General features: G+C 39.7%; 1 protein-coding gene across 1 annotated transcript in view; it reads right to left on the bottom strand.

The window, feature by feature from the left end:
* pdzd8 (PDZ domain containing 8) overlaps window positions 1-11,845 on the bottom strand; it is a 33,994-nt gene extending 22,149 nt beyond the window's left edge. The window contains exons 1-3 of the mRNA XM_008428977.3: window positions 10,814-11,845; window positions 2,675-2,800; window positions 216-318 (exon numbers count right to left, since the gene is read on the bottom strand). Coding sequence (XP_008427199.1) covers window positions 216-318; window positions 2,675-2,800; window positions 10,814-11,706 — 1,122 coding nt within the window. The 5' untranslated portion in view covers window positions 11,707-11,845. The remainder of the gene's footprint in view (window positions 1-215; window positions 319-2,674; window positions 2,801-10,813) is intronic.
* Between the last annotated feature and the right edge of the window lie 3,968 nt (window positions 11,846-15,813).

Genomic DNA, 15,813 nt, shown 5'->3' with positions numbered 1-15,813 from the left:
AGGTGAGTTTTCTGTTTAAAAAGACTTGAAGGCAGGTTGTTCCAGATCTGGGGGATGAGGTTACCTGATCCAACCTGGGCTGAACTAAAAGCATCTGGCCCATCCATGTCAGAGCTCCTTCTGCTTCTTCTTTGCGTTGTACATGAATCAGCCGAGAGCAGGATAAGAACACCAGACAGGAGAAGAAGAGTGGACAGAATGGAAAAACGGCATACCCGCTTTATGGAGCTGCGCGTCTTCTCCTTCCACTGCTGGCTGCTCAGCTCCAGGGTGCAGTGAACATAGGTTTCTCTGTCGTACGAGCCCAGGATGAACAGTCTGCAGGCGCAGGACAGAAACAGAGAGATCATCAAGACAACCGCAGGAAGCCATTCTCTGATAGGGAAATCCTTATGGCTGAGGAAGGCCAAGGAAACGTCAGTCGAGAGTCCGCCGATGTAAGCGGGTTTAAAACTTGTTTTGGTATGGAGGGATTTTAATGCCATGAGTCGAGAGCACACATTTTCAGTCTGAAAGCAGGATTTCATGTCTGTTGTTTTCAAAACTTGTCATACTTGTGGCTACATGTTCAGTCTGAAAGCATCGCTAACAGCCTACAGATCCACAGAACCAACCGTTCTGTGAATCAATATCTATATCGATTGATGGATAAACATGTCTAGATAGATAGATAGATAGATAGATAGATAGATAGATAGATAGATAGATAGATAGATAGATAGATAGATAGATAGATAGATAGATAGATAGATAGATAGATAGATAGATAGATAGATAGATAGATAGATAGATAGATAGATAGATAGATAGATAGATAGATAGATAGATAGATAGATAGATAGATAGATAGATAGATAGATAGATAGATAGATAGATAGATAGATAGATAGATAGATATAGATAGATAGATAGATAGATAGATAGATAGATAGATAGATAGATAGATAGATAGATAGATAGATAGATAGATAGATAGATAGATAGATAGATAGATAGATAGATAGATAGATAGATAGATAGATAGATAGAAAGAAATGTGTGCTTTCGACTTATGGCAGGAAAATTCCCCCATACTTTGAAAGCTGATTTTATGCTCAGTAGTGTGCTGCTAACCACAACCACAAGGTGGCAGTAATGTATCAAGTCGTTTGAAGCAAAACTTTATGACAATGGACTATTGTCATTACTACACCTAACATGTAACTAGTAGTATCTTGGGAGAGCTACATGAGTCATAACTTGTATGGGAATTTACATTGGAAGTACAATAAATAATAGGGGTGGGGCATCATCCCTACATAGCCAAGCTCACTCCTTGAATATGTATAAAAACTTCAAATACATGTATGCAAGTGTAATTTTATTTTCCCTTTCTCTGTACAATACTCTACGAATTGTTAAATATTCAAAAACAACTAAAAAGAAATAAAAGCACTAATAAAGACGGGCGTAGCTACAAGGGTGAGTGAGAAGGCCGGTGAAAGAGGAGATGATTTTAATGGAAAGCTCTCGTTATTACTAGATTACGTTGATCCAATCATTTGTGGTCCATAAAACACGCTGAGCCCCATCTCCCTCTCACACACACCCCTCTAACACAACAACAGGCTCTGCTTAATTCATAAAACGCTTTCACAAATGGTCAACATTCTAGATCTAGAAAGGTGAGATTTTTGAAGATTGACAGCGTCCTTAGTGATGAGCTCGCCACATGCTTTAGGTTTGAGGATGTAAAATTGAAATCAGCTGCATCAAAAAGGCTTGCAGTCACACAAGGTGTCGAGGTGAAAGAGAGAATACACCTTTACAGATCTGGAGAAATCGGATGACTTCAGAAGAGCAGAATGTTTGAATAAACCCAGATGATCCTTGTCAGCTAGTGGGACTGTTGTTTTTAACCAACAGGATAAGCAATATTTGGAAAATAATGTTTTTCTTTGTTACAACATTTTGCCTTCTGGGTAGAATTACTGGTGAAAAGTGATGTCAGAACATAAAAACAATGAGGGGCATAAGGTCTGTAGTGTGAAGGATTTGTACTTATCACCCAGACTGCGTAATGCTAAGTGGAGTTCTAATTACAGAAGAGGACAGAGTGAATGCAGCAGGTAGAGATGATTTTTTCCCTTTACCTACTCACTGACAATAAAGGATATTTATTTTCCAATTTGAATTTAATTAAACTGAAAAGGGACTGCAGATGAAGATGATGTCAAGTTGCTGTTGCTAACCCTGGATTCACAAGGATTCACGTGGTGGACTTCTACTGCTCCTTCCCTTTGGTTTAGTTCTGTTAAATGATACGTGACAACGCATAATGTGTTTGGTGACCAGATGTCTTATTATGGCTAGCTCAGGCAACTTGAGAAATAAAAAAAACTTCTTTTTTTGTGTGCAAACCTGAGTATATCGGGTTTTGGGTGTTTTTGAGGACTACAGTTTTATTTGATTTAGAATTTTTGGGGGGTGAAATTTTAGATGTACACACACTAGTGCCTCACTCTTAATACTGACAGATGTGTGCAGACCGTAGACATGATCAAAACATCGTGAACCGACCAAAAGACGTCGAGAGACGAGGTGCAAACCAGGTCCGGTGTTCAACATGACAGTCTGCGGACAAAGATGTCCAGGTCAGTCAAGTAACAGAGGTGATGAAGTGAAAGTGTGTCACCTGCTACATTCGATAAGAGTGACTCTGAGTTTGCCTTCCACCAGCCTGCCGTCCTGGACTGACAGATCCAAATCGCAGGCTGAGCCCAGCGGAGGCTGCACTTGGAAGGGAAAGAAGGGCTTGTATCTGCAGAGAGAAAGAGAAAAGATGTTTAAAATTCTTAAAAGTTAAAAACTCACTTTACATGGTTCAACACAGAGTACGTAATTATGCTCAATTCAAATCCTGGGGCATGAAATTCAGGCAAATTCACCAAAACACAGCTAGAATTCATTCATTATGAATTACTCTGACTCAGTGGTTCCCACTCACTGCACTGTAAGGGACAGCATCAGCAGGTTAGTGGTTGCTCAGAAGGCTGTTCAGACTGAAACCAGAACCGCTGATTCCGGTGCTCCTTCAACTCATCCTGAAGCAGAAGTTACTTCTCTGCCTGATTCTGCTGCTCCTGCCCCACCTCATCCAATTCCCTGTTTAGACAGTCTACTGGTCACTCCTAAACATCTCTCTTGTTTACACGAAACGTCAACTTATAGAAAAGTCATGACATAAACATAAAAAGAGTGCCAGCCCTGAAATATCCTCTTTGGTTTCCCTAAACCCAACAGGAAGTCAGGGATCTTGGGTCAAAGTACGCCATTTTGGGGTTTTCCACGTCATTTTTCATTTAACTCTTCCTAGAGATTGTCAGCTAGGGCGTGTGGCAAGGCCTTAAACTTTTACTACTCTCCTTGAGTCATACAGGGAAACTCCAAAGCATCACCTTGATTGCTGCATTAAATCAACATCCAGTTCTTAACAATACTATCCGCCCTTATGCAGACATCTCCTCCCTGAAAGACGGCTTCTTATTGAACCTGATGACCTACAACGACAAGGCTTTTTATCCTGGAGGTTGTAGCCATGACAAAATGGTAAAGAAGCAGAAAAGGAGAACATCAAAAAGGGATTATTTTCTGCACAATAAACTCTCTAATTTACAAGCACCTGAAGTTTGCAGGTGTTTGTGTTTCTTTAAGTATTCTGTGTACAGTTAAGCTCAAAACTATTCATACCCCTGGTTATTTAGATGCATCATTTTCATTCAAGCAAAAAGTTTATTTTTGGTAAGATATGATACATAATTTACAAGAAACTGATGCCAAAGGAGTATCAGTTTGGATACAAAGCTTAGAAGGTCTCATTATTATTTTAGTGTTTAGCTCCTTCTATTGGATCTATCAGATCCAAGTAGCAAGTTAAAATTAGTCTCATTAGTAAGTCGTCTCACTATTGGCTACCCCCTTACTCTACTACTGACTGGCTGGTTATGGTGACACCTGCATCACATACCCTTAAATCTTTAATCAGTCTACGTTACAACACAGAATCACTTAACAGAAGCACCTGCTGCAGGTTTTCTGATGAGATCTCTCACTTCCCCCAAGAACAGTGAATAGACATTTAAAAGTACTTCTATTTATAAATCACTGAAAGGCTTGGCACATCACGATGAAAGACTTATGGCTCTGCACAGAACTTTCCCCCTGCCTTACAGAGGAAAGTTGTCACTCCTATGTGTCACCACAGGAGTGTCACCAGTGCCTGTTCAAGTTCTCACTACTCTGGGATTCCTAGAAACCGGAGCATTTCTGAGGGATGTGGCAGATCTGGAATGTCAGAGTCATTCCTGTGAGCCACGCCGGTCATATTGAATGACCTCACCTATATGTTGTCTAAGATACATAAGGTTCCCCCCCATACTGCGGCTGAACAGGCAGATGTTAAATTGCAATGTGCAGCTAAAAGCCGATCTCTTGACGCCAATGTCCAAACCCGTTTCCACAACTACGCACCGGTATTTATAGACATGTGGTTGTCTACACCTGGTTTGCCTTAAAAATCATCAAACCTGATCTGTTTAGAGTTAATGTTGCTTTAAAAAGTTTGTGTTTGTGCCACACATATTCACAGAAGGTCAGGATTTCCTTCAGTGTATTATAAGCCTGGCGGGCCACCAGGCTTTACTTGTGCCCCCACCAGGCTAAGCATTGCTTACTTTTGGATATTGGTGTAAATATTTTGACTGCTTTACCTAGAATCAAAGATTGCACATTTAAAAAGACAAAATGGTAACACTTTATTTGAAGGGGTGTGCATAAGACTGACATGACACTGTCCTAAACATGACATAACATCTGTCATGAACATGAAGAAGTCTTTATGAATGTTTATAACAGTTGTCATGAAGTGTCATTCGGTAAATAATGACACTTTTAATGCAAAGTTGCTCTAAAAGTTGAATGAATGACACTTCATGACAACTGTCAAACATTCATAAAGACTTCTTCACCCCTTCAAATAAAGTGTTACCGATAAAATAAAGTGAAACATAGATAGATATTATGTACATATATAGAGCAAACCAATCAGCTAAACTGAACTGTTTTCATTATGTTTGTGCCAGCCATCGATTACTTTTAGAAAAGTGAAATATCAGGGTGTGTTTGAGTCCTTGAAAACTCCGACCTCAAGCTTTTTCATTGCCGAGTGTCGCTGCTCCTGCTCTCTCACTGCCCTGCCACATTCCTGCCCAGATTCACTCCCACTATAGTGAGGAACAGACATCGATGGAGATGCTTCAAACCTGACTAGACCAACCCGGAGATTAATCAGTTAGAGTGAGACTTGACAGCAGAGAAAAGGGCTAGAGACACAGGTAGGTTTCAGTGGAGCTTTTACCTTACCTGATGCAATCAAAGAGGAAGTAAGCATCACTGCTGCACTAAGCAAGGCCCACAGAATACTAGCTTTAGTGACAAACGTCTGAGGTCAATCACCTCAAGTGATTCAAATGGAGGGCTAGAGAAACCCCTCAACATCACACCGCATCCCACATGAGGTGGAGGGCAGTAGTCACTCCCCACATAGCGTGACACGTTGGAGGCAAGCACAGTGACGCAATCGAGCAATAGCAATCAAGTTTTAACTTTATGTAAAATTTTGGCTAAATCTTAAAGCTACGCTAACAAGAACAAAATGCTACAAGACTTTGCAATAACAGAACATTCCATGCGGCATTATACTTAAGTCTAAAGACCAATGAAGCTGTGGGGAAACACGTCCACTTTTACAACGAGCAAGATAAGGTGACGCTGATCAGAAGCCTTCCCAGTGGAGAAACAGCTACCCAGCATAGTGGACATCAAATAGAGTATTCCCCCATATGTGAAGCTGACTGCTGTTTGCAGTAATGCCTGGATTGCCTCCAGAAGGCTGCGGTCCCAACCCTCCCCTTCTGTGAACCACCATCTGTGCCGCTCAGCAAATCCCAAGGCCCTATTATTACATCACCCCATCACACTCACTCTACATGATCAGGAGATAATGCACACTCACATGCGCATGTTCAGAGTTTCTTTTGCAGCACTTCCCTTCTCTAGACAGGTCTTTGTGAGCAAAAGAAAGACGTGAACCATTAAGTATTAGAGAAAGAAACTCAGATTCTTTAAGCTCCAAATCTGCTTTCTAAGGCCTGAGAGTGTGTTTACAATCATTATGCAGTTCACGATAGAAAGACAGAAAAGCACAGTATTAAACAGCCAGCCATGTGGCTATTTTGAGAAAAACTTTTTTTCTAAAATGATGCACAACTTGTAAAATTGTTTATTAGATGGTGCAAATTATTTGGTTGAACAAATGTGGGTTTTCAGTAATAGTTTAAGGGTTTGCCATGTTTTGCAATCACAGAAAATGGGCACTGAAAGCATATAACAGGGGAAAATTGAATTTTATAAAATTTTTATTAAGATCATTTTTTTTACTATAAAAAAACAAATATTGTGCGTATGGAACTATTTAGAGCCTTTGCTTAATACTTTTTTAATAAAGTTCAATGAGAGTAAATAGCCTGGAGTATTTTTACACACTCAGCTTGGAGGATTTTCTCCCGTTCTTTTTAAAGTGCTAAAGGTCAGTGAAAATAACACTGACTGTTTGTCATCTGCACTTTATGCATTGAGTCATTGTGATAACAGGTATATGACCAATCAAGTCACTCTGATTAAAACCAGGGTTAGACTGATCAACCATCATGACAGGAGTCTTCCTGTCATGATGGTTACCTACCCTACCTGCATCAATCAGTGGTCTCCAATAGTTCAGTGTGGCATATGGACCCACCAATCCTGACCAACCTTGATTTTTTTTTAAGTTCCTTGAACTTCCGTAGTTCAGAGCTCTTTCAGGTCAATCATCATATTTTACCAGCAAGTTTTACAGCTTTTACTTTGAATTCAAGTCAACTCCCAAAAGGGATGACTGCAATATATCTCAGTTTCCCCCTGGCGGGCCACCAGGCTTTAATTGTGCCCCCACCAGGATAAGGATTGCTTATGCATTTAAGTCTTTTTAAAATATTAGCATTTTTAAGACTTTACAGTTGGTATTCAGGTATTACTCTTCCAATTGATAATGACACATAATTATCAAGTGATATTTTCAAATTTCCAGTCAACTTTAAAAAAAATTTTACTCAAAAACACAACAGGCCACTGGATGAATGACTGCCCAGCACCCAACCACCAGGCTTAGCAAGTCTGATATCTGAGATCTTTTTAAGAGGGGAAAAAAACTAATAAAATGAAAATCAGATTTAGAATAATAAAAAAAAAAATCTGATTTTATTTGGAAGCGACATTTCCTAACCCTACCTGGAAGAGCGCTGGTTCTGCCAAAATTAGTGCACTTAAAATTCTGTTAGGAGCCTGGAGCACAGCAGAAATTTCTAAAATCTGCAGTCATTTCAACACAGAGTACATATCCTCTGCAGTGTTGATGAAAAGCAAGGAAGTCAAAAGAAATAGAAAGCATAAAAAGGGAAGCTGAGAGAGTCAGAGTGAGAAGAAGGAAATCTTGCATCTTGGGTTTTGCTTATCAGGTTTAACAATGGCGGTCATTTTTCACACTGTGGTTTCCGAATGTAGAAACATGAAGGTAAACAGGCCACGTTCTGCAGCAGGGTGGGTTCCTACTGGGGAGTTCAGAAGGAGGAAGCAGCAGGATGACAGTGATGCCGGTTAGAGAGCAGTTGTCAGTGAAACTTCCCTTTTAACAACAGAGTTTACACAACAGCTCTGGTTACATGGCACACCACCTTCAATGCAGGGACAGCATCACGCAAAAGAAATTTTTTGGAGCTTTGCATCCTGCTATAATATTACGCCATCATCAAAAACATAGCTGGAGGTTTGTCTTGATTCTTCTATGCATTTTGAAGAATTTTTTTAATCTCCATGGCAACCATTCAGCTGTGCAAAGCCTGGGTGGACCTAGCGCCCCCTTTGAGGTGCAGCTCCTCATCAGAGCTTCTGAGCTTCCACCTCTCAGAGCAGCCCTCACCCCTGACTCCCCTACTCAGATCCTTCAGACTAGCCAGCAGCAATTAGCAACCACCTGGTCGAACTCTGCATCTGCTGAGCTCATTGTACGAGCTGCTTCTAAGTATGACGCTGATAACGTTGTTAAGGGGTTGATAGGGGAGTTTTCCTGCTCTTTCTGAACCAAGAGCATGTATTTTCACAGACAGAGGTCCAATTTCAAGGCGTTTCAAGGCGTTATTTTAAGTCATATTTGAGTTAGCATTTTTATAACAAAATAGATAGTCATTTAATTATGCTATAAAATGGCGCAATGTGTCTGGGGAACACATAACACTGCCCCTTTAATAGTTGCAGCAGTCTCACATGAGGCTTCAACACATTTAGTTTTGTAGAAATGGCCCCTGCTGCACTCACCATCATTTTAAACCTGATAAACAAAACCGAAAATCCATTTTCAAGATTTCCTTTTACTCCGACTCTTTCAACTTCCCTGTTTTACGCTCCGTTTCTTTTACTTTGTTCCTTCTCAACAGTGCTGACACTATGAACTCTATCAATTGTGTTAATCTAGGCACCAGATAAAAGAACTATTCAACTGCACATCCTGTTGATTTTTCTTTCAATTTTAGTCCAGCTGGGAGTCTGAAAATCTTTATTCTCAATCCTCTCTCTCTGAAAGACTTGAGCATTTTCTCTGAGTTTTGCTTTGTGTAAGTGTTAAACAAATGTTTTATACAGTTATGCAAATATTTCAAAATATTCTGGTTTAATTCACAACGTGTTCTCTGCCCCATAACTATTTTCCCCCTCAACCACGACTGATAAACTAAATTTAGAATCACATGACACCAAGTTTGTGTTTGTTACAAGAATCTACACACAACCTTCCTTTTTACATGAATTATTTAGAGAAACTATTTTATCAATTCCAACTACTTAACTTTTAGCCTGGCTTTTACTCACCAATGGAAAATACAAATGCTTGTGACTAGAAGATTATTTTTACATTTGTTTCATGCCAGCAGATCCAAAAGTAAACATATTCCCATTTTTGTTTGTAAGGCTATTTTTGTGCATGTTCTGACAATTCCTCATTAAGTTTATAGGCATTACATAACACTAAATACATAAAATATATTTAGTTACATCTGACAGTAAAGAGTTACCCAAGTTTCATAAAAAGAAGCTGGACAAAAAGTGAACATATTACCGTTGTGTAAACAAAAACAGGAAAAGGAAATTGCATCGAAAATGCCCCCATCCTGTTTTAAGAGACTTGAAGAGGGATGTCAAAGCCACATATATTCTGATTTGTTTAATATTTGTTTTTGTATGTAGCAATACAAAATATTTACATTTTTAAAGTACAAATTCTCAGCAAACCAGCTGAGCATAAAGTCCAACTACAAAGACAGTTTCAGTTTGAGCAGCTGGAATTGGGATGTATTAATGAATCCAGCATGAAAAATTATCATTTTTTAAAGAGATTTCATTTCAAATCAATAACCTTACAAGATACATTGGGTATAACTAGAGGGAGGGAGAAATGGAGTTTGGTCCAGCTTTGCAAAATTCCAATTTCCTTGCTCACATAGAGCCACCAGCATCTGTTGAAGGAGTTTAAAAACTTGCATTATGATTAATAACAGTGAAAACAGTAGCATCTGCTAGTGGGAGGACAGCTATCTGAAATCTGAGTCATGGCCCAAAATTTGTTACCACACACGCACACACACACACACACACACACACACACACACACACACACACACCTAGAGCATGGAAAGAAAATATGCCAGAAGTTGGTTTTATATTCAAGTACATTTTACTCATTTCAAACATTTAAAATAAAAAGTTCTCATTTGTTTAAGAAGGTTGCAGGCCCCCTGGGTTATATTTGAATGCTGTGAAGATGATGATTATGTGGGGGTTTGTAGATACGTCAAAAAATAGCTTTATATTATAATACCAACCTTTTTTTTTTTTTTTTTTTTTTTTTACAATATTCATGATCTTGATGTGTGGCCTCAAATTAAAATGAGTTTGACAAAAGCAACCACTTGTCACACGACATTGTGAATTGACCGTGCAACAATTTCTTCTTCAAACCGACGGATTACAATAATTTTATTTAATCTACTGAAAGGAGATTAGGTTATGTGACTTCAATAAACGTCATGCACCAACAGGAAGTTGCTAAGAATCACCGTTGATCCCTAAACGAAGGGCGTCTGGGCAGACACCGGTCTAAGAAATCTTTATTCCATTTTCTCTCGGTTGATTCAGAATCAGATCTAAACTTCATTATCAGTACACGACCCTTACCGTCTTGCAGTGCTTGCAATGAATCTGTGCATCTTTGAGGTCAACTCAAACAAAACCGTTTCTTTGAACACTCAGTTACATCTGTTTAAATCAGAGATCATAATCCCATATTTCCATAAATCAAATGGCCCAAACCAGAATTAGAATTACAGTGGAAATGTAGCATATATCAGAAATATGTGAGATTGTTTATTGTTCACCTATAAAGTAAATGAACAAATAACCTGATGCAGTGGTACATTACATACTAAATTTGGGAGTGAATTGTTGGAGGAAGAAGGGAAGTTGTGGTGATTGGCAGCAAAATAAACACAATCAGGTTGTGGCACGTGACTGTGGTTATTTTGTGTTTATTTTTTGCTCTTGTTCAAATCTATTTGAAGTGTTGTGGTTTTTGCTCCTGAAGGGCTTGTCGCCAGCAGCTTGTTTGTGCTCACTTCGCTTTGGGGCCTACCTGATTTTGTAGTTGGGCAGGGTGTGCTTCTTCTTGATGACGCGTTTCAGCTGGTTCACTATGAAGGAGGTCAGCTGAGGCAGCGGCCTTCCCTCAAACTGGGACTTCACCTCAAAATCCACCAGCGGGTCATCGAGGAACGAGAACGACCAATGGGAGAAAGGCATGCGCGTGAACTGCAACCGGAGCCTGCCCACCACGCGCCTCATCTTGACGAACAGGTAGGCAGACTTGCCGAACACCAGGTCCACGTCTATGGCCAGGTGGAAGCCGCCATTGTACTCGATGTCCACCTCGAAGTTGAGCTCCTCGGGCATCCCGTCCTCGTCCAGCTGCGCCGGTTTGATGAGTTTGGCTGATTTAAAGACCGGGAGAGAATTCCCCAGGGAAATGTCCCTGAGACTGAGCCCCTCCAGGAGCCGACCCGCCGTCTTGGTCTGCAACAGCTCCTCAAACTCCACCTTAATCTTTTTGGTCATCCAGTGCCTAACCACGGGGGTATCTCTAAGCTCTCTGAACAGAAACAAGAATATCGCATTGAGGAAATTGCACGTTTCTGTTCTGCCAGCATCTGCGAGTTCGCTGTGTGAAGGCGGCGGCGGCGGCTGCTGCTGTTGTTGTTGTTTGGGGCTGCCGCCGGTGACAGCCGCTTCCTGTTGCCGGCTGAGGACGGCCTCTTGCGGTTTGGATGCAGCGGCTGTCCCGATGTCTTGCTGGTTCGGTTCGGCGTGAGAGACATTGAAATAATCTTTTAGTGCGCTATCAGGCACTACTTTGACATACTGAACGGTCCTACCTAAGGGCTCTGGGTTTCTTCTGTATATCAGCAAGAACTGTAACATCAGCGTAACGACCGCTCCACAGAACGCAGAGATCAGTATTAGGTAAATCATTTTGAGCCGTCGCCTCCGCTGCCGTCTGTCTAAGTCAGATGCTTTCCATGGCCAAACATTTAATCGCGTCAACGAAGCAAGTTCCACCTGGTCGCTCTCTAAGCTGCCATATCATCTGCTTCTTTCCTGAGCTGGGATCTCCGCACCTGATTGGACAAGAGGCTTACGTTGTATGCGTGATGACGAAATCAGTAGGCATTTCAGTCGGTGCGTTCAGGGAGAATCAGATTTTAGAGATATTTCCAGAAAACATGATAGCGGAAGTTAAGCTTGAACGAAGCATACACAATATATATGGGTGAATATTTATGATTATTTAGGATTCTCCCTTTAGAGTTATCCACCGTGGATCCTTTGCTTCGCCTCACCCTATCTTCTGTAACAACAGCCCTCTGTACATGCTCTTTCACTTCACATACATTTTATATATTATATTTAAAAAAAATTCTGTCATCTTCTACTTTTTTCTCACCTCTTCGGTATCCCTGCCCTGATCATGTACGAGCAAACTCGTCTTGTGTCTAATCCCTGATCCCTCTTACTTACTGTTTCTTGTACAAACTTCTGTAAATCCCAATAAAAATATTAGTTACCATCTACACCTTCATATCCTTTTGTTTTGTTTGAATATACAAAGGGATTAATTAAAGTGTGTTTAATTATTTCCTGTTCCTGCGACCTCACCATGAAATAATTTTACGTGTCAGATTCGGCAATCAGAGTCGACATGTGGGGCTACCACTGATTTATTGAACTCCATTAGCTTCATTCTTTGAAAATCATGGAGTCCCTAGTAATGTAGGATTTTTATAAGCTTTTCCTTGAGTTCATTGGATACATTTTACAAGTAACAGCCTCCCCTTTAAGGTCTGTTCAGGGGTGTTCTAGCCCAATTATATTTGAATGTTAATGGTATACTGTTAACTAAATAACTATTGCACTGCCTTGACATTGCAACTCATGTTTAAAGCATAAATACATTTTGGGGAAAAAAATAAATAAATAAAAAGATGAGTTGAAGCTGTCATAGCTGCAACATTAAATACCCCAGGGTTAAGAATGAGATGTCACATAATTACATATAGTGTATTGAATAAAAATATATAGTGGACCCACAATATATGTGAGAGTTAGAACACTGAGTTGCCTGTAAATGGTCAAAAGTCCAGATTACTTGAGATCCTCTCTAAAAACGCATAACTGGCCATTTTAATAGTTCAAACATTATACACACTTTAATAAGCATAAATACATGCAGTGGAAACAGGCTTAGCACCACCACAGTCGCTAATATCTACAGTATTCTCTATTTCCATTTTTGGGGGTACAGCCAATCAGCTAAAGGAAATTGAATGGCACACCTGGACTGGCTAGTTTGCAAGATAACCTTGGAGGAGACCCAATTGGAAGATCAGATCTGGGACGTTCTCCATCCTGGTTCCAGGACAACAGATTCCTTATTAGCATCCATTTATGTAACACTTCCAAGACTCTGAATCAAATCACCTATCTATCAATCTATCTGATAAAAAAAAATGATTTAAATTGTCTATGTAGATGTGTGGCTTATCAATGTGAGATAAATAAAAAACGTTTGCATTGTACTTAGAAAAGTCATGCTGATTTCTCTGTAGCACTGAGTTAATGTGGAATAAAAAAAATTAAAAAGGAAGAATATTGTGCTTCCTTGACCATCCAACAGGGGTCCCTAGAGTAATCTTCTTTGCTATTGCCTCATTATGTGCATTGGCCCAGCCAGCGTTTATACTTGTGAAGTCATTGTAACTTTTGAGTCACATGTTTCAAGCGGAGTATTTGTTAAGTTCTTCAAGGGTTCTGAAAAGCTGTGCTTTGACCTTTGAACTCTCATACGCCACTGCTGTCTCTAAACTCCTAGATGAGTTGCTGTCTCTCCTGGGAAGGATCAACGAGTGACATGTTTTCCCCACTTGTGAATGAAGGCTGTCACTTTTGGTACGCTGAATTCCCAGAATTAGACCTAATTTTTGTAACTCTTCCTAGAGTGGTGTATGTCGGTGACTTTGTCTCTCATCTGTACATGACTTTGGTTGCATCGGGGCATGGTGTGCTGGAGCTCCTGGATTGGATGAGAAGAGGAAGAGCCCAGAGGAGATTCATGGACTTAGTTGAAGAAGTACATGGAAATGGTTAGTGTAACAGCTGAGACATGTGACATGGAGACAGTTAAATCCACTGTGGCGACCCCTGAAGGATGCAGCGAAAAGAAGAAGTCATGTTTTCACATAGAGCCAGTTTGGTTTGGCTACATCTTGTCCCTTAATAAGCAAATGCATCATTTGAAGATTGCAAATTTTTATTTGATGCTTTAAAGTGTCAAATAAAGTATCTGTAAAGTATCCTTTACAGATACTTTGCTAGGAACACTGACCCACCTATATCCTATTTGTATTTTCTTGTACATTTGCTGCTAAAATAACTCACAGTATCAATTTAATCGCCCCCCCCCCCAAAAAAAAGACTGGAAATGTAATTCACTGGCCACAGCTGTCAACTGTCATCGACCGCAGTGCTTCGGAGCGGAGAGAAATCGGCAATGCTCCTGCAGCTCTGTGAAAATAATGTCTTCATGTCATATTTTTCATTATCAAAGGTAAAAGTAAGACAAAGAAGAGGATTCTTTTGGACTCTATTTGAAGAACTAAAACTTTTCCTCCACTGAAACACAGCGATGCTCTCGTCATCCTGGAGAGGTTCAGCAGCAGCACACACATAGAAACGAGCACAGCCAAATACAGAAAGGCCCTTGAGGAGAACTTACTGGAGAGAGCAGCAACCTGAGACTGGGAGGGAAGTTCAGCTTTCAGCATTGAAATGAGTAAAAGGAATCAGCCAAAGCCCCTAACTGCTCAGAGATATTCTGTAATAAACAGGACTCTTATTTTTATTTTTGTAAAAAAAAAAGTCAAATTTGAATGATGAAAAAACAGCAGCGATTTACCTTTTTCTGACTAGGACTTACTGGTCTATTTAAGGAGACATATTCATAAGTATTTTTTGTAAAATTAGACATGGTTCTCATTTGTTCAATTAAAAATATACATGATTCACTTAGCTATGCTTGGCAAGCCTATGGAAATCTGTTTGCTTTTGTTTCTTCACTTTATCAGCACAAAAATATTTCAAATAATATTCCAAGCAAGCCTCCACAAACATACCATTTTGAGAATGTACAGTAGTTTAAAAGCTGTTGCCTCTAATATTTTAAATTTTGCTCTTTTTACTTTTTTTTATCTGAAGCAATGGCTGGACCAACAGGCATGGCAAAAATACTTTTTAAAATTCATCTGTCCTTTTTCTCGGTTTATCTGTTGCTGAATATGGTCAGGTAGATGCCTATAAGCACAAATACATCTCTAAATAAAAGAAGAGTAGACGCTACATAGCTATAATTAGACTATACATCAGTTACATAAATCAGTACAATTCCCCCTGTAGAACAACACACAGTAATTGCATTTAAGGTTTTCATTTTAATATTTTAATGTTCATATTTTATTAATGCTTTTGTGAAACGCACTGGGAAAAAAAATTAGCAAAAGCTCCAATTTGAAGCAGTTTTTGCAAACCTCATCAATTTGAGTTTATTGTTATTACAATAAATCACAAGTGCTACTATTATGGTTATTGTTTTTTCCATGCCCACTTATCTAATATTTTCCAATATTGTTGATATTTGTTTCGTGTTTGCGTTTTGTTTTTCTTTCGTATTGACTCCAGACGAGTATTGATCCTAAACCTTGTTCTGCTGGAGGATTCCTCTCTACCTTCGCCTCCAGCTTTCCCAGTGTGAAGCAGGGCAATCCGCTGGTTCTTCTTAGAAAGGCAGCTGTTACAACCTGCCACGTTTATCTCCTAAAACTGATCGCATCATATAATAATTTGATAACTATACTGTCGCTAATCGGATTTGAATAGGACTGTGTTTGATTGAATTGGATGAATTTGGACTGCAATGCAAATGATTGGATCCCATCTGGACCGATATCATTCTGTGCTGAATTTAATTGAACTATTTGACTATAATTATAGTCCTACTTCTTAAGATTGACTTTGAGCTGCCTATAA

Source organism: Poecilia reticulata, chromosome 15, assembly GCF_904066995.2.
Source record: "Poecilia reticulata chromosome 15, P_reticulata-male-v2, whole genome shotgun sequence".
Lineage (NCBI taxonomy): Eukaryota > Metazoa > Chordata > Actinopteri > Cyprinodontiformes > Poeciliidae > Poecilia > Poecilia reticulata.
Note: the sequence above shows the minus strand (reverse complement) of the source record. Positions and strands in the feature narration are given on the sequence as shown.